Source organism: Camelus dromedarius, chromosome 25 (assembly GCF_036321535.1).
Source record: "Camelus dromedarius isolate mCamDro1 chromosome 25, mCamDro1.pat, whole genome shotgun sequence".
Taxonomy (NCBI): Eukaryota; Metazoa; Chordata; class Mammalia; order Artiodactyla; family Camelidae; genus Camelus; species Camelus dromedarius.
The window spans coordinates 7743178-7770071 of record NC_087460.1 but is presented as its reverse complement, the minus strand read 5'-3'; the positions used below and the strand labels follow the sequence as shown (position 1 = coordinate 7770071).

Sequence of the window (26894 nt, the reverse complement as noted above, 5' to 3'; positions counted from 1 at the left end):
CCATCCCAGGGACATAATGATACAGCGAAAAAAACTTTGAAAACATGATACTTACAATGCTACATATTTAGATTCCAGCCCATAAAATAAATCTATTTCTCCTTAGTGATTTAAATCTTAACAACAGTCAAACCCAGACACGTGAATATTTTAAATTTAACGTAGTTCTTTACTATGTAAGAAGCAGTTTCTTATAACTCCTGTTTAGCCTACCAGTTACTCTGTGAGTTATCCTCCCTCTTCTCTACAGATAAGGAAACAGGCTGAGAGATTAAATAATTCAAGGTGATTCACAAAAATGGATCCAAACCAGTTCTTCTGCCTAAATCTCACACTCTTTTCACGATGTTTTATACAGACATATTTCAGTATTGCGAAAACAGACAACTTGAGATGTCTCTGGTGAAGCCATTTTATTTTCCATAAAAATATAATTGTACAATGCTCTTCAGAGAAAGAAAAACTCCGTCAATGCCCCCAAATACCATGTGGTTTTGTAGTAATTTTCCTCTCTTTTAAAACTAAAAATGTAATTGATAATACACAACTGATTTCTTGTGAAATACAGCAGTTATGTTTTTCAATTTTATTAGCTTTTATTTTAACTAAAGTTAAATCCGGTTTAAACCTATACTTTTTATAATGAGCCAAATCAAGCCTATTACAGTTCAAAGATGATATAATAAAATGCTAAATGGTGATGCTGATAAATACTGTCAGTTAGCTGGTAGACAGTGATATAAATTTGCTGCAGCAAGACAGATTCTGATTTAGATACATTAGATTTTAGATAAAATAGAAAAAAAATATTTAAGAACTTCAACTATATCCTAAAACTTGACCTGGTCAAACTTATTCCATATTATACTCAGCTCTAATATACGGCAGGTCCATGCTAAATTAATGACAGAATATGACTGGTTTAAATACATAAATGTATTTCCCCCCCCCCCCTTACCTTCCTTTGGGAAAAAGAAAAAGGAAACATTACTCAGTCTACTCAGAGAGCAAGGAGAACAGCAGAACAGATCCAGAGGGAGTCAGCTCCCTGCCTCTCCCACCCGCTTCTCTTCTCTCTCAGCCTGAACGCTGTTGTTACATAGGTGAGAGATGCGAGGATTTCAATATGCTGCTCTCTAACTGGAATGGGGGAAAGAAATGCTCTAGCTGTTTTAACCAGTGACATTTATTAGCATGCTTGAAGTGCCCAAAGCGTGCAGCCAGCACAATACCCCAAACAATCAGAACATTCCTTTTTAAAACCAAGGAACTTGCTCTTGGTTTGATCTCCAGAATACCAAATAGATAGGTTTAGGAATAAACTCAGATTGTAATTTACTTTCACCTCTAATTACATATCCTCTACCTGAGGACAAAGTCATTGCTCTTGCAAAGATACTAGGGAGAGGGGAGTAGCTCAAATGAGCCTGTAATTTAAGGTCACAACCAGAGAAGAAACACCTCAAGCACAATTGGGGACATTCCATTGAAGAGCCACATTCATTTGGAATGTTTGCTTTGAAAACAACTCTTCTGGGGAATCAAAAGGTACTGAACAAAGCAACATACAGTAAGTCTTGGGTTGTTTTGCAAAATAAAAATATACATTTGAATAGACCAGATGGCAAAAACATACCCATTATAATCTGAACGCTATATTTAAAACACTTAAATTCTGAAGGCCTGAATATTAACAGTCTTTAATCTATCTATATTTGTGATCCTAAGAAGACATTAAATACTCATAAACCCCCCAGTCCTCCAAAACACAGAGACCCAGCAGACTGGGCTAGTGGTATACCAGCTGTCACACAGGACTAGACTAGCGATCTGAGTGCAACCAAAGCACAAGGATGTTTAGGACCTCAGGCTAAGGGGAGGCACTTAATTCAAATGCATGAATTTGAACTAGGAGAAGGGGGGAAGTACCTTGTCATCTGAAACTACGTGGTCCATCTCATGTTCCACCTCACAATCTAGACTACAATGCCTCCTCTTCAACTGCTATTTCATAACAAAACACATTTTGTTTGGAAGCTAAATGTTTGCTTCATTAGAGCAATGAACAAATATTAAGTTAGCAGCAACAAAGAACACAACTCCTGATTTAACATGGGAAAGAGAAGAGTGATAAAGTGTTTCAATGGGGAAACTGAAAGATTCCCAGATCTGAGTGTAGCATATTATGAGCGTGATTCCTCAGCCATCACTCCATGTGGTGGCCAGGAAGAAAGTAAAGGTAGCCGTGATGGGAACCGGAAAGAACGCCTCCGCCCTGGGGACCTCCTCCAGGCCCACTGGCAGCTGTGCTGTGTACGACTCTGGCTCCCATTGCTTCACTCCAGAGTGGAGGCACAGCCAGGGCTGAACCGGACGCACACCCACGGTGTGTTTCTTTCTGGCTCAGAACACATTCATAAGGAAACTCTAGTCAGGGAAGAAACTAAGTATTCTGGTTATGGCTACTGCCTTAGATCTACCAACAATTTGTCCCTCATTTTGCTCTAGATCTTGAGGCAGAAACTCCAAATCAGCAGCTAATTTTACCCCATTTTCTTTAGAAAAATTCTCCACGTTAGTTGACTACACAACAAAATGTGTGTGAACATTCACTCCTGCCCTTCCCATATACATATAAGAATACATAACAGAAACACATACACACATATATACTCTGGGTTGTTAAAATGATATATGCTGCTGAAATGCCTAGCAGGTTACCTCTTGTTTAAAAATAAAACTTGACTAATTATTCTCTAAGTATGGATTAGGCCCTAGCAAACTTTATCAATACAGTTTGAGAAAACAGCAACATAACTTTTAAACAGAAGCTGTCTTAAGGGCTTTCTTGATGGATTTTGTTAATGTGTATATCTTTTGAAACAGGCATATCACTATGGATTATAAAAATAGAAATGTTTCTATTTGTTAATACATATTCACAGCTTATGCTGGAATGGCTCACAGGAGAAATTATGGTTCGTGCAGAAAATAAACATGACTCAAGTAAATGTAAGGAAATAAGATTAGGTCCATAAAGGCTGAGAACTTACAGTCAGTAAGCCCATTTGGTTTCTCTCTGTAGGGCAATCAAAACCATGAAAGGAAGTGACATCTAAACACACGTACACATACAATTACGTGAATTACATGGAAAGAATATAAATTAACCAATTAAGCAATGTGGAGTTGAGGTGCAAAAATACAGTCTTCACCCATTCTCTCTACTCCTGTGCTTTCAAGCATTGCAACATGTTAAATGCCATGGGTGGCAATACCAACCAGAACAGGTCTGAATGTTTGTAAATTTTCTATGTGTTGAAAATTAAAGCGAAATCCTTTGAGATCTATGATCACACACTTTGGTAGAAACTGCAGATTTACAGAGATGACTACTGAGCAGCAGGTAGTAAATGGAGCCAAGAAGTACAATCCTGCCCATTCACCCTCCATAGGAATCAGAATATTGGTTTCAATCACTGACTCATCATTTTATATGATCTTCACCCTGAAAAATAAATCAAAGTTACCAACGTAAGAATGTTTTTAAAGTCAATGAAGATGAAGTTTGGTTAATCTGTTTTAAAATGCATGATTTTTTTTTTAAATTTAGAATCAACATGAAGGCTATTTTAAAATACAGACTGAAAGAAAACTGAACTGATTTGGCTTTTTTTTTTTTATTAATTCAGCTTAGATCAAGACAAATGTTATCTCACCTAATAAAAGTTATCAAAAACCCAATCCTTCAATTTTGTAAAAACTTTTTAAAAGTTTATAACATTTCCTTGTAACTATTTCAGGTGTTCCCAAAGCAATCATAATGATAATGAAATTGATACATGACATCTTCATTCTAAAATCTTTACAGTCTCTTCAACAAATGGTGCTAGAACAACTGTATATTCACATGTAAAAGATTAAGTTGGACCCCTACCTCACACCATATAGAAAAAGTAACTCAGTGGATTAATAATCTAAATATAAGGGCTAAAACCATAAAACTCTTAGATGAAAGCATAGGGGCAAATCTTCACCTTGGATTTGGTTAGACAGATTGTTAGATATGACATGCAAAGCATGAACAGCAAAATTAAAGACAGATCAAATGGACTTCCTCAAAATTAAAAGTCTTTTGTGCATCAGAAGACACTATCAAGAAAGTGAAAAGACAACCTACAGAATGGGAGAAATACCTGTAAATCATACATCTGATAAAGATCTAGAATCCAGAACATGTAACGAACTCTTACAACTCTAACAAAATGAAAAATAACTCAATTAAAACATGGGCAAGGGACATAAAGAGATATTTCTTCAAAGAAGATATAAAAATGGCCAAGAAGCACATGAAAGGATGCTCAACATCATTAGTCATTAGGGAAATGCAAATCAAAACCACAATCAGATGCCACTTCATGAGGAAAGCTATAGTTTTCAAAAATGGAGAATACAGTGTTGGTAAGATGTAGAGAAATGGGAAACTTCGTATCCTATGGTGGTAATGTAAAATATTTCAGCCACTGTGGAAAACAGTTTGTGGTTCCTCTAAAAGTTAAATATAGAATTTCCATATGACCCAGCAATTCCACATCTAGGTAGATACCCAAAATCATTGAAAACAGGTACATGCATGTTTATAGCATCACTGTTCACAACAGGCAAAAGGTAGAAACAAGTATCCATCAATGCATGAATGGATAAACAAACTGTGGTATACATATACAATGAAATATGATGAAGCCATAAGACAGAATGAAGTACAGATACATGCTACGAAGTAGACGAACCTTGAAAACATTATGCTGCATCAAAGAAGCCACACACAAAAAAAGTCAACACTGTATGATTCCATTTATGCAAAATATCCAGAAGAAGCAAATCCATAGAGACAGAAAGCAGATTCATAGTTACCAGCGGCTAGAGGGAATGGGTAATAGAGAGTCACTGCTTAATGAGTTTGGAGTTTTCTTTTGGGGTGATGAAATGTTGTCTAACTAGACAGAGGTGGTAGTTGTATAACACTGTGAATGTGCTAAATGCCTCTGAATTGTTACTTTAAAAGATTTACTTTGTATTATGTGAATTTCTCCTTAGTTAAAAAAAAAAAAACCTTTACAGTGATGGGCTACGAGATAGATGTACTAGACAGAGCCTGAACTAGGTGAGGACAGGTTCTGCCATCACAGCTGAGTGACCTTGGGTACCTTACCCAGCACCTCTGCTATTTCTTCGTCTATAAAAGTATAATTCTTTAACACAAAAAAGCATAATTCCTTATTGGAGGAAATAAGTAAGATAAATAAAAGTAAAAGTACTTTGTAAATACAAATACATGTAAAAAGTATTAGTAACAGTAACAAGAATGGTACATTCTCATTTATCAACTAAGTCTACTTAAAAAAATTTTCAGTTACTCTTTGCAGACCCCACTTAACACATTTCGGTATTTAGAATCTAACCATTTCACTTGCTTATCACTGTATTACATATGACATTAACATTTCATGTTATTTGAAGACATACCAAGGACAGTGGTCAAAAGAAACCCTACTTTCAAAGCCACTCCTCTAACTGCTCTCCCACGACTGCACTCACAGGAATTGCTGTCAGCGTCTGTCTTCCCAGCTTTCACGTGCCTGCCTGAGTTCTGCTGCGATTTGTTCTGCTCTTCTCCAGTGAGTAGGGCCTTTATTTCAGAAGGGATTTTTCCTTGGTCCATTGCCATGCACCACTGCTTGTACTGAAATACGTAAAATATATTCAAGTAAAATCTTACCAGTCAGAATTCAGCCACCACTGGTAGAAATCCTAGACGTAAGCACTCCCACAATGAGAGGTCAAACTGGCTGCTGGGAACCCCACCTTCTACTGTACTTCTGTTCATAACCCAGGGCAGGGATGAGGCCTGGAGTACTGCTCAGGTTAAAAAGGCCCCTCTGGCTAAAAGGATTCCCTCCCCTAGAGTGCCACTCACTAGAACTCAGCTCTTTTTGATTGTTTCCTGCTTTTCTTGGCAGACTTTCTTACCATTTCCAGTTCCTCTCTGAGGGCACAAATGGCTCTTTCCCGACTGGACACCAACTCTTCCAAATACTGATATCTCAGTTTTTTTCTGGCCCGGCACTCTCTTGCACTCTGCCGGCTCCTCTCAAGCTTTGCTTTCAAGTCGATTTTGGCTGGCTTCCGGCCACGTTTGCCCGGTTTCTTCACTTTGCCTCCAACCACCTTTAGCAGGAAAGAGAAGTAATTTTTTTCTCTTAGTTCTGGGTCTAGGAAAGTGACTGCGGCTGCATATTAGCAAAGAAAACATTTACAAATAATAAATTAGAGCCTATGGAACTAAGAAAGCATAATCCCATCAAATGCCTTATGATTCTTTCCTTCATAATTTTTCTTCTGATACTTTTGATACCATGAATGTGTGAGAAGAAATAATGTTAAGTTTTCATTTCTTCAATAATAAACTTTCTTAATAATAAACTTTACATAGCTTAACAGTAAACTTTATGAACCATATGCACCTGGATAATAAAAAATTAAAAGAGTGCCATTAAATATTTTCTTCACAAAGAATTTTTATTGACCTAAGAAAGTAAGTAAAAAAATCAATATTCAAAATTGTAAGTTCAGTATGATCTCAATATTATCAAACAACACATAGAAGGATATTAACAAAAGGTCAGTGAGGATTTTTCTGATGGGTGTGATTATAGTTTTTCTCATTTGATTTTTTTTATGATTTTTAAATAATTACAATTAGAAACATGTAAAATTTATATATAAAATTGTGTGTATATATAAATAAATAAATGTGAATCCTAAGCAATTTGGCTATAAATTCCCTCTTCAAATCTGTTGAGCCTAAAGGAATACACAGGAAGTCCCTGAAATCTCCGATAATTCTCTCCTGCCTTTAGAAGTCTATAATTATAACCCTAGACTGTCTCAGGAGATTTCTACCTGCTCCCACTGGTGTCACAAGACATTCTCTTGATATTCATTTATCTGCAAAGGCACAATTTTTTGGTGATTGGCGAAGTAATTCAGTCTTCTTTACTGTTTACCTTTGGAACCTCCCCAAGTTCTTATATAAGATGTAACTATGAGGTAAAGATGATGAATTTTTCAATGCATGAACCTGAACTTATACATAAGATGAATTTCCTTTAAAGCAGTCACTTGAAAGGGGTACTATTTATTCCAATGAACAAGCTTTCTTGGAAGCTGCCTTTGGAGTTAGTTTCTCACAAGCCACAACACAATATGCCGCATTATTTTAGAGTGATATCTTATTCTTTAAATTCCCAAACGATCTGATTGTCCACTCTGTTCATCTGATGAGGTTCTGAATGACGTCTAGTTCTTTCTGAAAATTACCCTCAGAGAATAAGAATGTCATAACTTCAGTATACTGAAAGGAGTATCTCTGAGGCTTTAAAAGCAATTCTAAAAGAAAGGATGTAAAATCACTATCAATACTGTACACCAGCAATGCCCAGTACCCTATAAAGATCATATCATTACTCAGCATCATGGTTAGGTCGGTAAAACCAAACTTCAAATGTGAATCAGCTACACCTACCAGATCCTGTGTCATAACAGGATGGCTAACCATCGCCCCCAGCATTTTATAGGGTAGCTCTGAAATGAGACTGAATACTCTGAGGCTCCGGAAGAGATCTTTCCTTTCCACTACCACCTTAAAAGTTAGCTGCTTCGGTATTACTCCCAAACTAGTTTCAACTTTTCAAAAACTGGTCTTTTAAAGCTTTCCTATTTTGCATCATCATGTTTTTATTCCAGTATAATAATATACACCTCAGGAAACTTTTCCTCAGAGTCAAATATATGGTTAACAATTGCAGGATGACTAGTAGAGCAAACGTTACTGTGCGCTAAATTTTAAAGATGCTTATATCACATCAACTGCACAATTTTAATAAAATATTTTGAAATCACCCTATATTCAAGTGGGTATTTGCTATTGATGCAGTTTGTAAAAAGTAGTATATTTACAGCCTAAACTCATGTCTTCCAGCTGCTGGTGGCTGTGAACATTCCTTCATTTGGGCTGCATCAGTCCAGTCTCTGCCTCCGTGGTCACACTGCCTCCACAGCTGTCTGTCAGTCTCCCTCTGCCTCACCCTTAGGAGGACACTTGTCATTGGATCCAGGGCTCACTCAAGAGAATCCAGGATAAATTCTTCCTCTCAAAGCCCTAACTTAATCACACTTTTGGCTACACGATATTCACTCTTTTACCATATAAGGTGATGTTCACAGGTTCCAGGGATTAGCACATGGACATATCTTTCTAGGGGCCACCATTCAGCCTGCTACATGCACTCTCCACACTCAGCAAGCCAGTCTTCTTGCATTCTTCCCAAGTCATGTCAGTTTCCTTAGGGACCTCACTCTATCCCCTGCATTCCTACATATACTCACCAATTCTCTAAATGTTTTCTCCCCACCCCCACCCTGCTCCCACCCTGCCCCATCCAAACTGGCAAACATTAAGCTTTCTTTGGTTAGGATCAGCTCTGGCTCTTTTTCTGTGAGGCTCTGGCTGACAGTCACCCTCTGTCCACACGTCATTTTTCTTCTCCAAATTTCTGGAACATATAGTCGATATCACACTGAATTTATATGTTATACTGTTTGTTTTTTCAGTGGCCTCAGATTTAAGTTCTGTCTCCTCTAAGTAATGTGAGCTTCACAGACAAAGAAGCTGTATTTTCAATTTCTTCTCCAATCCCTTCTGTATCCAGCCCAGAGCTAGGCATTTAAGAGGCAGTTATTAAAAAACTGATAATTGAATAAATAAAAGCAAAGAAAAATGAGTAATGTTTTGCAGTTGATTTAAGTTGATATCACTACCACCACCACCACCACCAGCTTATAAAAGTTGTTAAAAAAAAAAAGGAAAACCAAACCTCCCTTACAAGGGATATAAAATCTGAAAAACTAATCAAGAATTCATTATTTTACCACCCTTTTTGCACTTATTTATATCCTAAAGCTCTAATTAAGGCAACTAATAAAAGTTTCCAGTTGTTAAGTCTAAGAGAGTTACTGCATTTGCATGAAGTGGAAGCACCGGCCTCAGCTAAAAAGGAAAATAGCAGGAGAGCTTGTTTCACTTTTCTTTTGAAAACACAGAGTGAAACATTATCTCCCACTGATTAAAGAAAAATAAGACAGATATGAGTGTGCGCAGCCACTGCTCTTTACCACTTTAAAGAAAAAAATAAGCAGCTACACTTTCATTTGGTGTTAAGGCTCCATAACCTTCTTCACAGCTGTTGGTTAGGCTTTTTCTCTTATTTACCAGATCTTCAGAAAGAGAGAAAGTCTAATCACATCTTCCTGCTGCTAACCTTTCTGCCAGTTTTTCTAGCCAACAGAGGAGAAAGAAGATCAAGTCGGCATCTATGACTGAGAGTTAACTCCTGCCTCTCCTCTCCCAGCCTCTAACCCACCCCCCACCCCAGCTATTACTGTGTGAAACTAAATATCACACTACATATATTCTAGCGATGCCCCAAATTGGTACAAACTCAGTACAAGTGGTCTACAGGCATACTTCATTTTACTGCGCTTCACTTTACTGCATTTTTTTTTTTTATAAATTGAAGGTTTATGGCAACCCTGCATTGTCAGATGATGGTTAGCCTTTTTTAGCAATAAAGTATTTTTAAATTAAGGTATGTACATTGTCTTTTTAGACATAATACTTTTGCACACTTAACAGACTACAGTATAGTGCAGACTTAACTTTTACATTCACTGGGAAACCAAAAAACTCGTGTGACTTGCTTCACTGTGGTATCTGCTTTACTGCAGTGGCCTGGGACTGAGCGCAGAGCGTCTTGGAGCTGCGCCTGCACGCTTAACTGTCTTTGCTGCTTTCCTACCCACCTCTTCCTCAATCACTACATTGCTGCCTCTGCGGATCACTGCACTGAAACTTCTCTCTAAGTTCATAAATAATCCCCTGTTTTCCAAGTCCAATGGATACTTTTTCTCTACTTATTTCACTTGACCTTTTTTTTTTTTTTTGTAGCATCTCATATTGTAGACTAAATCCACACTTAAAAAAATATCTCCTCCCTTAGATGGCATAACAACCCTTTCCCCCTGGTTTTCCTATTCAGTTCATTTTGCTGAGTCCCATTCCTTGGCTTCTTCAGATCATTTTAGAGTTTAGGGTTTTGTCTCTTCAGCTCTCTCTTCTATCCACATTCTTCATCCTTCAAGGATTATACACATGCTGCATCAACCACAATCTGTGCTGCAGTGATCTCTAACACGGTCTTTAGCTCAGGCCTTTCTTCTGAGCAACCTAATCATGCTGATGAGGAGTCACAGAGGACTAGCACTTATTTTGAACCAATTATGTACTAAGTTCTTTTAATATGGGCTTCCATATATATTACATTTAATTCTCACACTAACTCAATAAAGTTTTATTAACACATCCGATTTACAGGTAATGAAATACAGTCCTGAAGAGTTTTAACAATCTATCTAACATAAATCATAGCAATATTTTCTTAGATCAGTCTCCCAAGGCAAAAAAAATTAAAGCAAAAATAAATAAATGGGACCTACTCAAACTTAAAAACCTTTCGCACAGCAAAGGAAACCATCAACAAAATGAAAAACAACCTAAGGAATAGGAGAAAATATTTGTAAATGATGCAACCAACAAGGGGTTAATATCCAAAGCACAGAAACAGCTCTTACAACTCAATATCAAAAAAACCCAATCGAAAAATGGGCAGAAGACCTAAATAGACATTTCTCCGAAGAAGACACACAGATGGCCAACAGGCACATGAAAAGATGCTCCACATCACTAATCATTAGGGAAATGCAAATCAAAACCACAACGAGGTATCACCTTACACCACTCAAAATGGCTGTCGTTAAAAGTTTACATATAATAAGTACTGGAGAGGGTGTGGAGAAAAGGGATTCTTCCTACACTGTTGGTAGGAATGTAAAATTGGTGCAGCCACTATGGAAAACAGTATGGAGGTTTCTTAAAAAAACAAAAATAGAGCTAACATATGGTCCAGAAATCCCACTCCTAGATATTTATCTGGAAAAAGTGAAAACTAATTCAAAAAGATACATGCATCCCAATGTTCATCACAACAGCATTATTTACAATACCCAAGACATGGAAACAACCCAAGTACCCATCAACATAACAACTGGCTTAGGAAGATGTGAAAACATTTATTTATTTATTTATTTATTTATTTATTTATTTATAATGGAATATTACTCAGCCATAAAAAAGAATGAAATATTGCCATTTGCAGCAACATGGAAGGACCTAGAGAATATTACACTTAGTGAAGTAAGTCAAACAGAGAAAGACAAATATTCTATGATATCACATGTGGAGTCTAAAAAATAATACAAATGTACCTATATACAAAACAGAAACAGACTCACAGACATAGAAAACAAACTTATAGTTACCAAAGGGGAAAGGGAGGAGGGGAGGGATAAATTTCCAGGAGTATGAGATTAGCAGATACAAACTACTATACACAAAATAGATAAGCAACAAGGATTTACTGCACAGCACAGGAACCATATTCAATATTTTATAATAACCTATAATGGAAAATTATCTGAAAAAAACATATAACTGAATCACTTTGCTGTACACCTGAAACACAATATTGTAAATCAAATATACCCTATTTTTTAAAAAAATAATCTAATCAAAATCATAATAGCTTGAAAGTAGTAGAAATGAGATCTGACCTCTGGTTATGTGCCAAAATGCATGTTCTTTCCTAACTGGACTATCTGCCTCTAGTCTTGGCCTACTTCTACATCTTTACCCTAATCCAGTCTCCATATATCCCATTTAGCATTTTTTTTCTTTGAAAACACAAACCTGAGTCATCTTTGCTTTAAAATCCTCTAATAGCTCCCCAACATCTTTGGTTTTCCAACAAAATTCAAATTCTCAGGCCCCATTCCCAAAAATTTTGACTCAGCAGGTGTCTTCTTTATTCCACACTTTGAAAAATACTGACCCAAACTTCTATGCTTAACTTTCTGGGCAGATCTGGCCCCTGATTTTCTTTCCATCCCTATCTCTGCCCACACCTCGGCTTGTGCCTTATGCTCTAGCTCAGGGATCAGCAAACCACAGCCCAGCTGGCAAACCAGAGCCAGCCTGTTTTGGGAAATAAAGTTTTATCTGAACGTAGACACACCCATTCATTACCTTCTGTCTACAGTTGCTTTCCAGCTACATGTATACCACTGTGGCCAGTGGCTGACCCACTCTGACCAGTCTCTCAACTGGGACTTGATGCCCTAAACCATCAGCCTGGGCAATACAGTGTGGTGGTCTTTTACCAGCTTAGTCTGCGGCAGGAACACACCTAGTCCAGGATATTTCAAGTTACTCATCCATCCAGTCAATAAACATGAAAGTCAAATATAAAATAAGACATAAGAGTCTTCTGTCTACGATCAAAGCCTCTGAAAATAAGACATTTCTATTTTCTTTGTAATTGAATGCAGCAGGTCAGGGAGAGGAGACTTTCATAAAAACAAGCACTTTCTCCTGGTAGTGGACATGCAGGTGGGCTCAGGAGACTACCTTTCTCACAATCTGTCAGCTAAGGGCACAGTTAAAGTTCATTTCACATCCAATCCCACTGTCCCTGCCCTATTTCAGGGCATAGTTAGGAGCAGAGGGTAGTATGGGAGAAATAAGGCTTCAAATGTGATGTTGTAGCGTATACTTAGAATTATTAAAATGGGCATCTCAGGTGCCTACTGCACTGTGCTAGAGAGCGAGGAAGTCACTGCCAGGTAAGACATTAATAACATTTTCTGAGAGCGTCATACGTGTTAGACTCTGGACTCAATGCTCTATATGCATTCTCTCTAATCCTCAACAAAGCCTTCGAAGAAGGTACTGACCATTTAACAGATAAAATGGAAGCTCAAAATGGTTAAATAACTTAGCCAAGATTTCTTCCTTCCTAAGTAGCCTAGTAGAGATCTACTCAATCAGTATTTGAGATCTGCTAAGCACTTTCCCAAGGCCCTACTTTTAGATGCCCAATCTATGTCTTGCTTTATTTTTCCCACTTGAAACAGTCCGTATACTCTAGCTGGTTGCTCAGTGGAGCACACTGATTAATAAAGCCAGGACATCTAGGGTAATCTCCTCGACACCACTCTGTTCCAGGTCAGTGCAATCACTATTACCTAGTACTCTACAATGTGCCAGGTACATTGCTAGACACTTGGGAGCTGCACCCCCATTCAAATCTGTCCTGCTCCTACACCAAGAAACGAGGTGGCAAAATGTGGAGAGCTCTTGGCAAACTCATTCATCACCACCGAGGAAAACAGCTCAGAATATAGAAGCTTTATAAAGGGAGGTCCTCACAACATCCTCACGTTTCCTGACCTACTCATTCAAATACTACCTCTCTGTAACTGCTGCTCCTGCCCACTCTGTCCTCTTCCTGTTGCCCTGGCCTTGCTGTCGGCCAGTTTGTCATCTTTTATGCTCTCACCAGCACAACCGCCACACTGTCCAAGCCCCAACCCTCACTTTCCCTTATACAGGGAAAAGTGGAACCTGAGACTCCACCACCCACACATAATGTGAGGGAAAAGCATGTTTTGTTTGCGCGTGTGTATGTATGTACTAAGAGGACAATACAATTTTGCAGGACTGTAACGACTAGAGCACAGAGAAAGGGAGGACTGGAGCCTTTTGTAAGGGCTGTTTCATGCTGCCCGAGTGCTGAGAGAGCAGTCCAGTCTTGCTGTACATGGCATTCCAGGGTTAGTCATCCACACCTGCGACATGTATTCAAAGCGAAAGCAGTGTATTCACAGAGGCACTATCCATCCAGAGACATCTGAAATGGATTTTCTTTTCGATCATCATGAAAGATTTAAGTAACTGCTAGTTTCTAAACATTGTCATAAAAACAATGAATTAATAAAGAATGAGAACTAAATTCATTTTGCTAACCTGTGAACCTAAGAAGACATGAGTTATGAATAGTCTACCCCTCAAGTTTAACTTGACTCTTTAGGCAAAACAACACTTTATATCCGCTACTACACTTTGCGTGTTTTAGAAATTAAGTCCTATGTGATTTTATAGGTAAGTAAAATAATGCAAAATTCTGTTGTATTTTTCTGAAGACTTTGAAAAAGTTATTAACTGTTTCAAAGGTTTGAAAAGGAAATAATTGAAAATTATGTGGAATATTCCAAAGTCTCAAAGTAAGGAAATTAAAGAACAATATGTTACATTGGATCCTTTCCCAGACATATCTGGGAAAGATAATGGTATTCAGATTTTATTTTAGAATTAACACTGAAAGATCAAGCTCACAAAGGCTGTTACAGAAAATTATCTGCTTATTTTTCTGGAAAACTTTCAGACTGTCCCCTTTCTGTCTTGGAAATAACCACTTCCTATTAGGAGGGGCTTGCTACTTCACAAGTAAACTGTTCCTCTACATGAGTCCCAATTCCAGAGCACTGCGTTGCATTTTCCCTGCTGTTGCTTTTTTTTTCAATCTCTCTGAGGACGGGTGAAACAAAAACTTGTTAGCAGCAAATGTTACTGGTTAGTTGGAGGGGAAAAGGCGACCCAAAGTAAAGAAAAGGCAATCACAAGCAGCATGCCAGAGATTGCGGACAGTAAGAGCTCTGGAAAGCATAGGGAAGGAGTGATGTCTGCCTCAAACACTGACAAATTCTAGAAGTCTAATTCCATTTTTTAGAAAAAGTCCAATTTCCTAAACATTCTAAAATGTCAATAAGCTGGTGATCAAAAAACTGACTGTCACTATCTGAAATATAACTAGACAACACTAATGTGGATAAACATAAAGACAAAAAGAACAGGTTATACCTAAACTATATGAATTAACCAGTAACAAATACTGTCTGTTATCATAGAGATAAGTGATTTGGATAGGAAAAGGGGGATGGTGATGGGATATTAAGATAGATTAACAAGAAGGAATTCACTCCTTTCCTTGGAGAAGGCTTTCTAGAGGAGGTTAGATTCCAGACTCTGGACGAATAGCAACAGGAGCTTAGCAGAGTGTTCCAACCAACCACAGGAAAATAGCTCAGAGGGGGAGTGAACCGATTATATGAATGGGGCATTGAGTAAGGGAGCCTGAGAGAAGAAAGGGGGACCACAAGGGGGACAGGGCTGGTTCAGGGTGCCCTAATTAAGGACTCCAAAGTGGAGAAAGGCTGGAAGGGGACAAGGGAAGTCAAAAAGAAAAAGTACATTAGTTTTGTCACTTATCTGGGGAGGCAAGTCAAGGACCAGGGTTTGCACTACCTAGAAAAGCTGACAAACAGGCTTGCTCTGGGAGTGAACATTTTCCAGAGGAGAGGGCCCTTGCTGTTAAAGCGTAGCACTCTGTTCCCTGGGTCACAGCTGGAGGCGTAGGGATGTCTAAGGCAGGTGTTTCTTGGGTGTTGGCACGGACTACGCAGCGGAGGCTCAGCGGCGGGACGAGCACTTAGCGACAAGCAGGCGGCGGCGGCGGCAGCGGCGCGTGCAAACCACAGGACTTACCTTACTGTCATCCATCTCGGCAGACAGGCCGGCCCGGCCGGGCGCTCCCTCCCCCGGCCCTCCCCCGGCTCAGCCGGCCTGGCCCGGCCCGGCCCCGCCCCAGGGGAAGAAGGGGATATGGTTCTGACTGCCTCCTCTCGCCTAACAGTTCGCTTCCTTGATGCCACAGTCACGGGGACGAGGGACCAGTTCAAGAATGGCAGAGTGGACCCTGGAGGCGGCCCAGAACGCCTCCCTTCGCCGCCGCCGCCGCCTCCTCCTCCCCCTCCATGACAGTCTCTCGCTGTGTTTACAGACGCCCTGGAGAGCGGCCCAGCCCGGAGGGTGGGCGGGAGCGCGGCGCGCGGATTGGCCGCTTCGGCTGCCGTAGCACCGCGGGATTCTGGGGGTTGTAGTTTTCCTTACCGCGAACTCCGCGCGGCGGACTGGAAAGGAAACTACAATGTCCACAGAGCCTCAGCCAGGCGTCTGTTTTCCTGCCGGCGAGCCCTGCGGAGGAGGGGCCGAAGCTACGTTTCCCACCCTGCGCGCCTCTGACTGTTTTGGAACCTGGGTTCCAGCGGCCTGGACTTGGGAAGGGGACGGTTGGAGCCCCGCAGAGGCAGCCCCGAAGGAGGGGCCCTGGGGCAGGCCCGACTTAGGGACACCAAAGAAACTGTGAAGATTCTTTATTTAAAAAAAAAAACAACAAAAACCCAAACCAAAGAATGTAAAATAGTGCAGTTCCTCCCTGAAACCATTTCGCAGTTAATACCAATGTCAGACATAGAGTTTTATTTATACATACATACATACATACATACATACATACATACATACATACATACATACATACATCTCCAACAATTCCCCTAGAAAGGACACCAAATGTCCCCACGAAGACTTGTAATGTTTCGTCCTAGAAGCATTGATATTGGTTAGTCAGAAAGTGGAAACAACCTAAATGTTCAAGGGTGGATGAATGGGTAGGACAATTGTGGTATTTATATACAAAGGGATATTATTAGTCCGTAAGAGGAATGAGGTACTGATACATGCTGCAGTGTAGATGAGACTTGAAAACATGCTGAGTGAAGAAGCCAGACACAAAAGGGCACATATGGTGGATTTCATTTATAATGACATGTCCAGAAGAGGTATATTTAAAGAAAAAGTTGGTGAGTAGTTGTCAGGATCTGATGTTGGGGAACAGCAGGGAGGGATGGGGGCCAAGCAGGGGGAGAGATTTGATTGTTAATGGGTGCTGGGTTTATTTTGAGACGATGAAACTGTTCTAAGATTGATTTAGTGACGGCTGCACAACTCTGAATATGCTAAAAACCACTGAATTGTATACTTCAATGAGTGAATATCATGGTATGTGAGTTACATCTCAGCCATAAAAAAATAGAGAAGAACGTCTTGGAGTCCTGATTTAATAAAGTCAATGAGCTTGTTGTTTTGGCCTGTGTTAGCCATTGGGAACACAAAGATTTTGTTCATTAATGTTATTTGGGCAAGCCCTTTGGCTCACTTGTTTTCAAAAACTCCTACAGTGCTTTGCTAAACCCTTCCAAAATTCAACTTCAAAGTAGAGTTCTCAAATTTAGCAATAAATATACAAGACACTCACATTTGCATTTCAGATAAACAAATATCTTATTAGTATAAGTATGTCCCACACAATATTTAAGACACATTTTTAGTAAAAAAAAAAAAAAGTATTTGTTGCTTATCTGAAAGTCACATTTGACTAGGTGTCTTCTGTATTATTTGGCAACTCCAAACTGAGGAAGAGTAATGAGAGGAAAGCTAAATTATCTCTGTCCAATCTAAATAATGCGTCAGAGGAAATAAAGCAGGTCAGTTCCTTAAAAGTAAATGCCACCTAGCCAGGTCATGGGGTTGCGACTGTCCGGCCCAGGCAGGGGGCGTTGTCCGTAACCTCCAAAACTGCATTCTGGGCAGTCTCAGGGACACCTAGCCACATCCTTTCTGATGATCGGGGAGCAAAAGTCTGTGTTTGGCAGGCTCTCTCCCTCTTCCCTCATCTAAGATCCCTTGTGTTTGATGCCACCTCTACCAGCCACTTTCCACCTCCTTCTAGTCTCCTCTTCCCATGCCCGGTAAGGCTTCAGTCGGCCTCCCCAGCTATGCCCTTGCCGCTGCTAAGCCCTCTTCTTTGGGGTGGGACTGCCTCTCCCCTGTGTTTGTTCTCTGCCACAATCTCCTCCCACATCCCTGCTGACACAAGTGTGCCCAGCCCTCTGTAACCAGACCCAGTTGTTACAGGAAAATGTGGCACAAGAGGGTGGCCATGTCCCAGGTCCCAAGTGAGTCCCTGGGATACGCCCCATTAAATGAGGGTCCTTGGCTTCACGCTGGAAAGAATTCAAGAGTGAATCATAGTAAAGCGAAAGCGAGTTTATTAAGGGAGATACACAGAGTGTATAGGCAGAATGCAGGCCGTCTCAGAAGGCAAGAGAGAGCAGGGTGTGGGGTTGTTAGTTTTTATGGGCTTGGTAACTTCATATTGCTAACAAGTGGGAGGATTATTCCAGCTACCTTGGGCAAGGGGTGGGGATTCCCTGGAATTGGGCCACCGCCCACTTTTTGACCTTTTATGATCAGCCTGAGAACTGTCATGGTGCCTGTAGGAGTGTCATTCACCATGCTATTATATTACCATGAGCGTATAATGATGCTCATGTTCTACTGGAGGTCAAATCCCCCACCATCTTGGGCCTTAAGGTCTACTGGGAGTTGATTCTAGTGTCATCTTGGGCCTAATTGGGTTTTAACCAGTTTACGTCCTCTCCTCAATGGCTGTGTCATTCTTTTAATGGTTGTGTCCTGCCCCCTTCCCTCCTGTCTCACAATCACCAGTCCCTCAGGAAGGAAGACTAGGACCTTTTGAACCACATAGTGGAAATGTGAACACGTGCAGGGGAAGTGGTAGGTACACCAGCTTCAGGAGAGTGGTTTTCTCTAGGGAGGGAGAGAGGAATGGAATGGAGAGGGTCTTGGGTGATTAGCTGTTATTTAACTTTTAAAGAGAAGAAGCAAATATGTTAAATCTCATGGTGGAGTGTACGTTGTATCGTTTTCCTCGCATTTCTGTACATTTGAATTATTACACAATTAAAACAGGACTTAAAAAAACTATAAACATGCTTACTTTACAAAGTATGAAAATACTTTATTAAAAATTTAATTTATAAAAATAAACCTTAATCACATCATAGAATTAGACTTTGTAAAGGGAAGAAAATCTTATGAAGAAGTATTGTGCAGTCATATGTTAAACACTTGCTGAGAAGGACCCAGAATTGGTAACAAAGAGGTGAGGAAGAACAAAAGAAAGTATAAATCCCCAGGGAGTCTATAATCCAGGAAGGAGAAATTCACACATACAGGAGACCAGGAATAATCACTAAACAATACAGATTAAGTTGAATATCTATGTGCTAAATTGTTCAAAGTGGGTATGGAGAACCAAGCATCAGACTGATTCATGGGAAAGGAATAGTGAGCCCAGCATTTTTTTTTTTTTTTTAAGAGGAGTGGGAGGAAGCTTAGATGAAGAATATACTCTCAGGGTCCTGGACATATTTTTATATCCATGGTTTTCAATCTTTTCTTCTTATATTGCCTTCTCCAAAGGAACCTCCAAAGCATGCAGTTCCTTTTAAAAATGCATGTAATTTTCTCCTCCCTCCCTTCCTCACCTCTTTCTCCCCAACACACAAACACACTTCCTGTACTCTCAGACACCCCACGTAGAGGCACTGTTGGCCTGTGATGCATGAGTCGCTGCTCTTGCTGTGGAGTTTCTCGTAGTGAATTCCTAAGCAGCGTGGCACACCCACTCCCACTCTATCTGCATGCCTTCCATGCCCTCATCTCTCTTTCTCCTGTTCCCCTTACTGCTTGGCTAAAAGAGCACAGGTGTCTAAACAGAGCCAAGATGATCGTGTTACTCCCTGGGCCACATGGGTCTGCTTGGCACACAACCCCCTGGGGAACATCAGAGAGAAAGGAAGCTCATTAAAATAGCTTGTTAGGCTCCAGCTGGCTTTCCATTAAGTTTGACACATTAGAGTCTATTAATTTAAAAATGATCCAGCCCTTTCCAATCGTTCCATGGAAATGAAAATTGTTTGATTCAATTCTGGCAGACAAATTTTTGCTAGACCCATCTCTAATCTAGAAATAGAAAAAATTAAAAACAAAACCTGCCAAGAAAAAAAAGAAAGGTAGCCATGAAATCTACCATGGTAACTTCTGACCCACCTTAACATACACTAGACATTTGGGGAAGAGGGTATCCCAGAGTCACCCCAGAAGTGACCCATCATTACTTCTCTGTCCCTGGCCTGTCTTTTCAAAGAGTTGATCATCTGTGGCTGAGTGATAAAGATTTTTAAAACACAGCATGGTTGTACAGTGAATCTGTGAACAGTTCTGATTATAACAAAGAGACTGAAAAAGAAAAGGAGGAAAACTATTCAAAGGAAAAAACAAACCACTGATTGAAGAGAGACAGGGGGTGGCATGAGATTAAGTGAGGAGGGTAAGGGAACAAAAATTAACCTTATTTCAAAACCACAAACAAGGGGAACAGTACAATATTCTACATTCAGGAATGCCATGGCTACGTTGATATGTGAATCTGGCACTCAAACAACAGAGTATTATTGCTGCTGATATGGTGATCTTCAGAGGTACAGAGAAAAAGTGGGTGGGTCATGTGAAATTCATGAAATGCTTGAGGTGAACTCACTGTTGAAGTATTAGTCATGTTTTGTTTTGTGTGTGGTTTTTTCCTAACGTATTTTACAGATAAGTATTCCTCTGTCCTTTCTGTTTCCAAAAAGTTTAGCTTATTGTCATGAGGCTAGAAAAAAAATTCATCTCAAAAGTTTGGTTCTGTTCAAAAGGCATTTTGCAAAGTGCCCCCTCCTCCCTTGGCCCACACGGACAAATATGCCTACATTTGCACACAGCACAGTACCTATTTACTCTCTGCACTGGCAAGAAAGTTCAGAGGCAAGAGCCCAAAGGAACATTTTTAGAGTGAGCGCATAATTCAGCCTTCAGCTTGTCAGAAGGAGCAAAATAAATAAATAATGCCAAGAGGGACCTACACAGTCTGTTGAGGAAGGAAAAAGAGACCCAATCAGCATAAAAATAAGGAAGAGAAAATGAAGCTCAAGGAACCAAAACCTCCCAAGTTCAAACTTTCCCTTACCTCTTCCCCTTCACAAGCATGCTGAAAGTGCCACCTCTAACTCAGCAATAGCTTTTCTCAATATCGTCCCAACTACTGTTTCTACTTAAAATACCAAACCGTAAATGGACCTCACCCAGCAGGAAAGAATAAAGTGTACCCTTGTCTGAGGAAATAATAGGAAATTTACTTATTTGGCCAATAAGCAACTGTTTGAAACTGAACTACCTTTTGTAAGAGATGGCTTGCTAGGCGTCACTGTTAGTCATTTACACTTTAGTATAAATGTACTTTTTTTTCCCCCTCGTACTTGCTGCCTAAAGATTAGGTTTAGGTTTGGGAGAAGAGAGGAATACACATATGGTTTTGGAGGATAGACGTTCTAACGGGGAGAGATCTGGGTAGATCTGATTGCTGTGCTGGGGCTTTGAGCATTTAAAGAGCAATTAAGTAGATGTTGGAAGCTTGTGAAGGTTAGGGCCGGGGGGGTGGGGTAGTGTAGATAGGAGAAAGATGAAGAACCAGCAAGTGACCAGGTACCTTCTTTCACAGTTCTCCTGAGGGCTTACCCAGCAGACACATATAAGACAGGCACATTTTATTTTACTGACTCAGACCTGAAAAAGTTTAAATTTACTGTGGCACTTTGTTACGAAGTAAGTAAAACAATTCAGCCTGCATTTGCTCTTGGAAACCCTATTTTAAAAGCAGCTTCCTTCCATTAATGTGCACTGTTGAGGTTATTGCTTCCATTGTAAGGTTTGGTAAACCCAGAGTTTGCTGAATAGAAATCTAACAGGACCCTTCTTCCGGATTTTGCATTTTTAAAGAACAAAAGACCGGAGTCCTGGGCAATCCAGGAGGAAGCATGGCTTTGGTACCTGTGACTTCAGGAGAGCCTCCGGGGACCCATTTCTTATTTTACGAATAGCTTTAACTGCTCTAATTTTTTTTCAGTCTTCTCTATTTCTAAGGGAAAAAAATGCAACCTAAAATTTACTACTGGGATCCTATCAAACTTACTTATGTCCCTCAAGTTATTTTCAAAAAGCCACAAACAATATTGTTGAGAAGTTGTGTTAATATTTCCGGCCTCTAAGTGCTATTTATTGCTAGACGGAAATACCTTTGACTCTTTCTTTCTGGCATTACTTTTAATATTATGAATATTCTGATTTTTCTATTCTGTATCCCATATCTTCATGTATTTGTCAACTCATTTACATATTTAAGTTAAGAATTTTATTAAAGCATATTTTCAATTCCTTTAAAGGCTTCCTTATCCACATAAGAAGGCTTCCATTCTGGGATATACCTTAAAACCTTTTTGCTTATACATAGAATTGTTTCTAAAGCATTTAAGCCTGATTATGGTTAATGTCAGTTTTCTTTGGTCAATACAATGTTACTTGAATAGTGTAACACCTCATATTTTGTGAAATAAAATATCATAGTAGTAGTAGTAATTCCACTTAGTTACCAAAAATGTTTGTGTTAAATTTGTCTCATAGGAGTGAAGGTATTGCCCCATGAAATCTGACTGGCTGTGCTAATGGTATTTCTGTCACCGATAGCGATCCTTTGGTAGAACAGCACGGTTGTCCTTAAAAGTTAGACAGCATCATTCTGCTGAGTAGCCGTTTCTGTCTCTGTCATTCATAAATGTGTCCAAGTCATTTGAAGATTTTTTTCTGCTTGTTTTGTGAAATAGTTCTTTCAAAATATGCATTCTACATGTATCTCAAACAAATTTCAAAGGACATCCTTTGACCCTTATCTGTAAGCAAGCCGTGTCGAATCTCCTCTTGCTGTTTGTGGTCTTTGGAGGGTCACACCATGCTATTTCTCAGCCTTCCCGTATCCCAGATGAAATGTACAGTTTTAAAAAGTCACTCCTAAGCCTGAGCCGTAAAGCTGTGCAGTGGTCTCTTCTGCGCAGTTTCGACCCCATCATTTCTCTTTCCAGGGGCAGTCACCACACCACCTCGGGAACATCTCCCATGAGCGTGGGTGTACGTGTCGGAACCACGGTTCTGCTTGTTTGTGTTTTAATCTCAGTGAAATAATTATTCTGTTTTCCTTTCCGTTCTGGACTTTTCGCTGCCGGACGTTTTCTGGGGACCGCTCCTGGAACTTCTGGGGGCTGTAGCCACAGCAGTCTGCGGGAACTCTGTATAGGCGTATACATATTTCCCATGCAAATACTAAGCTCTTTGTTCTTTTCATTTTTTTCCCTCTAAGTCAGATCTTCAGCAGCCACCTTATCTCCCCAACAAGACAGAACGTATGATCAGAACTGAGAGTTTCCACGATAGCTGATTTTTCACAGGACTCATCTTTCAGTGCAGTGTAGACATGTAAGTGTCTTAGGAGTTTGGTGCTCCAGCCTCTCTGGACCGCCCTGCTGCTCTCACGGTTATGAGGTTCAAAACACTGGTAGCAATACCCTCCTTCCACGTTTTACCAGGAGTACATACAAGTCCTTCAAATTTTACAGATTTTCTTTACATTTCAGCTCTAGCCTCCTCTAGCCTCATTTTTTTTCTAAACGGGAAAAGCAAGTCATCTTGTCTTAGGTAACGCTGCCTTCCTCAAACAAGCCTCTAGAGCTGGGCTGTTGCCAGTTGAAGGTGGCCTTGTGCTGTGACGCACAGGCCCCTAAGGGTTGTGCAAGCAGCCGGGCTCATCTTTCGCTGCAGAGTTGGGCACCTCGGGCATCAGCCTGGACCCTCCTGCCCTCTCCCCTGTGCCTCATCCTTTCCCTTTTTTCCCACGGTTGCTGCCTTGTGTTCTGTGGTTCTTGTTTTGTGTTTTTCGGCAGCGAGTCCTGGGAGGGGGTGTCCTCTCCCTAAACCTGTAAGATTCTCTCCAGTTTGTTTTCTCTTGGAAAATGGCAGACCTTAGATGGGAATCTCACCCAGTTTCATGCCCTACAGTTGTGTTTCCTCCCCACTTCCCATCCTTTCTCTAGTTCACGCTTCTTGCCTCCCTAAATCAGGATCCACTTCTCTCCTTGCCGCTGATGCAGCACTTGACAGCCTTGCCAGGTCTGCCCCCCTTCAGGTCTGGGAAGAGCCACTGGTGCAGTTTCTCCAGGTGCCGGCCGGGCAGCTCAGGCTCCAGCCAACCCAAGCGCTAAGGTACCCGCCCGGCTGTTCTCGTTTCCACAGGTGCTATTGCCAAGCTTAGAAGAGGCAGCTTGTTGGGGGTGGGGGAGGCTGGGGATGGAATTCTTCAAGAGAGCGACCTCCCCAGATTTCCCTCTTTAATGCTTCCAGCAAACAGGTGGCCACTCTACTGGTAGGAAATTCCTGGGTATTTTTACCCAACACCCCGTGAACAAAATGGCAATGTTACTGGACGTGTCATACAACCAGGCATACTGAGTAATGTCCCCATTAATCAATTTGCTAAAGAAAACACGTTGCTCTCTAAACTTGTTTGGAGAGATGCTAGCTATGTGAAGGAAGAAAAACTCAGGCATCTGCTTAAAAGTACACTGTCACCATTAAAATGATACATACTTGGTGAGCTGGTGCATTTTTAAGCGAACCCTTCCCTACACAAGACTGGCGATCCAGTTGTTTCAAGAACCTCACTACAATGCCCTGGGGAGTGCCTGTTGCATGGGGATTGAGGTGGAGATAGGACGGAACCCAAGGGGGATGGAAGTTTTACCAGATTTATCACTGTATTAAGAAATGTCATCCTATAAAGAAATCTTTCGGCTGTAGTATGACTGATTCATTTTTTGATCCATCCATTCATTTATAAAACACGCTGAGCCTTGCCTTCTCATCAGGCATTTTGCTGCACTCTAGACATACAAAGATAATTGAGACATGGCCTCTGCTCTCAAGGAGCTAACATACGGATGGGAGATTCACAGGCACACCCCTCTGAGTACGTAAACGAGTAACTTTAGGGTAGTGTGCTAAGTGTGGTAACAAAGGTATATGTGACATAGAGAGAGGACCTAGGGGAAGTCCTTCCTGAAGGGCTGATTTCTGAGCCAGGTCTCAAAGAACGAGGACACGTTTTTCAAGCAGGCAAGAAAATAAATATTTGCAAAGGCATCCTGGTATGAAATTACAATGGGAAACCACAAATAATTTGGTTTGGGTGTAACATAGGCATCTCAGAGACGGAAAGAGCAGCGTCAAGAGCTGGGGCCAAAGGCATCCAGGAGATAGATGATGCAGCACATTGAATGTCAAGCTTAGGAGTGGGGACTTAATTCGAAGGTACTTGGGAGCCACTGAGAGCTGAAGCAGGAGAGTGACAATTAAATCTGGGGGAACGTGGCCCTTTCCCATGCAGTTGGCAGCTCCTCGATGCCTTTTATTTATTTAAATATTGTATTGTATTGTATTATGCCAGACTTGTAATATGTGTATGCTGTACAATGGGATGGGATATGAGATTTAATATTATAGTCTGAGGGCCTGGCATTTATTAAGCTCTTACTAATGTCTGCTGAGTGGTGAAGGCTGACATGGTCTCTCACCCTTGCTCAGATGTCGGTGGTACTGAGGACCACAGGCCACGCCTCCAGACTCCCTTCCCCTGCAGGCTCTATCACACACAAGCAAGAGGAACTGCTGGGATGTCTCCATGGGGGTGAATTGCAGCTATGTGACAATACCCCAGAGATGTTCCAGAGATTATCTTAACCCCTCCATCACCTAGAACTTTCATTCAACCTATTGCAATATCTCTGGGAAAGGACACTACGTTTCAAAATGTTAGTGAGACATAGAACTCACTCTAGAGAAACCTTTTATTTTCAACCCTGTTGAACCATGTCCCTTTTGCAAGGTGAGTGATACCTGTGACAGACATAAGCAGGACAGACTAAAAATTCCCCAGGCGCTTTCTTTCCCCAGGCCATGCCTGTAGAAAGTATCACCAAGAAGAGATGGTTAGGCAGACAGAGGGAATGCGAGACAGAGAGATCGAATTTAGACTCTTCCATTTATTCAATAGAGTTGAAACTATATTATTTGAGAGGTGACAAAATCAAAGAAAACTCAGTGTTGTCTACAGAAACTTCCCTTAACCAGATGGAATTTCTCTTTTTCATGTGTAAATTTTTTTAAGTGGCTTTTTATTTCAAAAGCAATACGTGCCCATGGTAAAACATTCCAACAGTGAAGGAAGGTTTAAGGTAAAAAGTAAAACCTCTGGACTCGCTTCCAGAAATGGTGGACACGCCATAAGGAGCATAAGGCTCTCCGTCTTGTTTTGACACAGACAGAATTATGTTAGATAATCTGCGTGCATTTTTTTCAAGTAACAATATGTACTGGACATTATTCCATGTCACTGTCTATGGAACACGATCTCCTTCCTTCTGTGTTGTTTTTCTTTCCTTTTTTTCAGAACTTACTTTTTGTCTTATTTCTTATTTTTACTAGCTAAACAATGCAGAAATGTACAATGTTGATCATATATCCTTCTGTCCTTGTGTGACTTTATCTACAGGGCAGCTTCCTAGGAGAACCTCTAGATTAAGTACACACGGACTTGAAAGTTGGCCAACATTGTCCAGCTTTCCTCCCAAAGAGTCACAAAATATAGACGTCCACTTGTAGTGTGTGTTCCCCACTTGCCAGGCAATATAGTTTTGTTACCACACTTTTAAAGCTCCGCCAGTTTGATACATTAAAAATGATACCTTGTTTGTATTTTACTTTCCACTTATTGAACTAGCAGTGAGACTGGGTATTCTTTGCCTGTGTGGTGGGGCATTCATGTTTCTTTTTCTTTCTTACCGGTCATTCTTGTATAGGGGGTTGGTCTTTTTCTTACGGATTTCTAAAAGCTGCATATACATGAAAGGAATTAGTGCTCATATCATATGTGTTAACCATTTTTTTTTTTTTGCCCAGATTGTTGTTTCTGTTGATTGTATTTTTTTATTCTGATGATTCCATTTTTAAGTTGTCATATTTATTATTTTCATTACTTCTGGGTTTTATAATACTTAGAAAAAGCCTTCTCCATGACAAGATTATACAAAAATCCATTGTTTTATTCGAGTATTTTTATGATTTCATTTTTATATTT

General features: G+C 40.3%; 2 protein-coding genes across 2 annotated transcripts in view; one reads left to right on the top strand and one right to left on the bottom strand.

The window, feature by feature from the left end:
• Nucleotides 1-26894, top strand: part of DUSP16 (dual specificity phosphatase 16) — a 142883-nt gene that overhangs the window by 22460 nt on the left and 93529 nt on the right. The window lies entirely within an intron of this gene.
• CREBL2 (cAMP responsive element binding protein like 2) lies at nucleotides 399-15937 on the bottom strand. The gene is made up of 4 exons (XM_010986236.3): nucleotides 15617-15937; nucleotides 6031-6228; nucleotides 5599-5743; nucleotides 399-3508 (listed from the first exon to the last, which is right to left on the bottom strand). The coding sequence occupies exons 1-4, from the start codon at nucleotides 15629-15631 to the stop codon at nucleotides 3504-3506; spliced, it is 363 nt and encodes a 120-aa protein (XP_010984538.1). The 5' UTR covers nucleotides 15632-15937; the 3' UTR covers nucleotides 399-3503.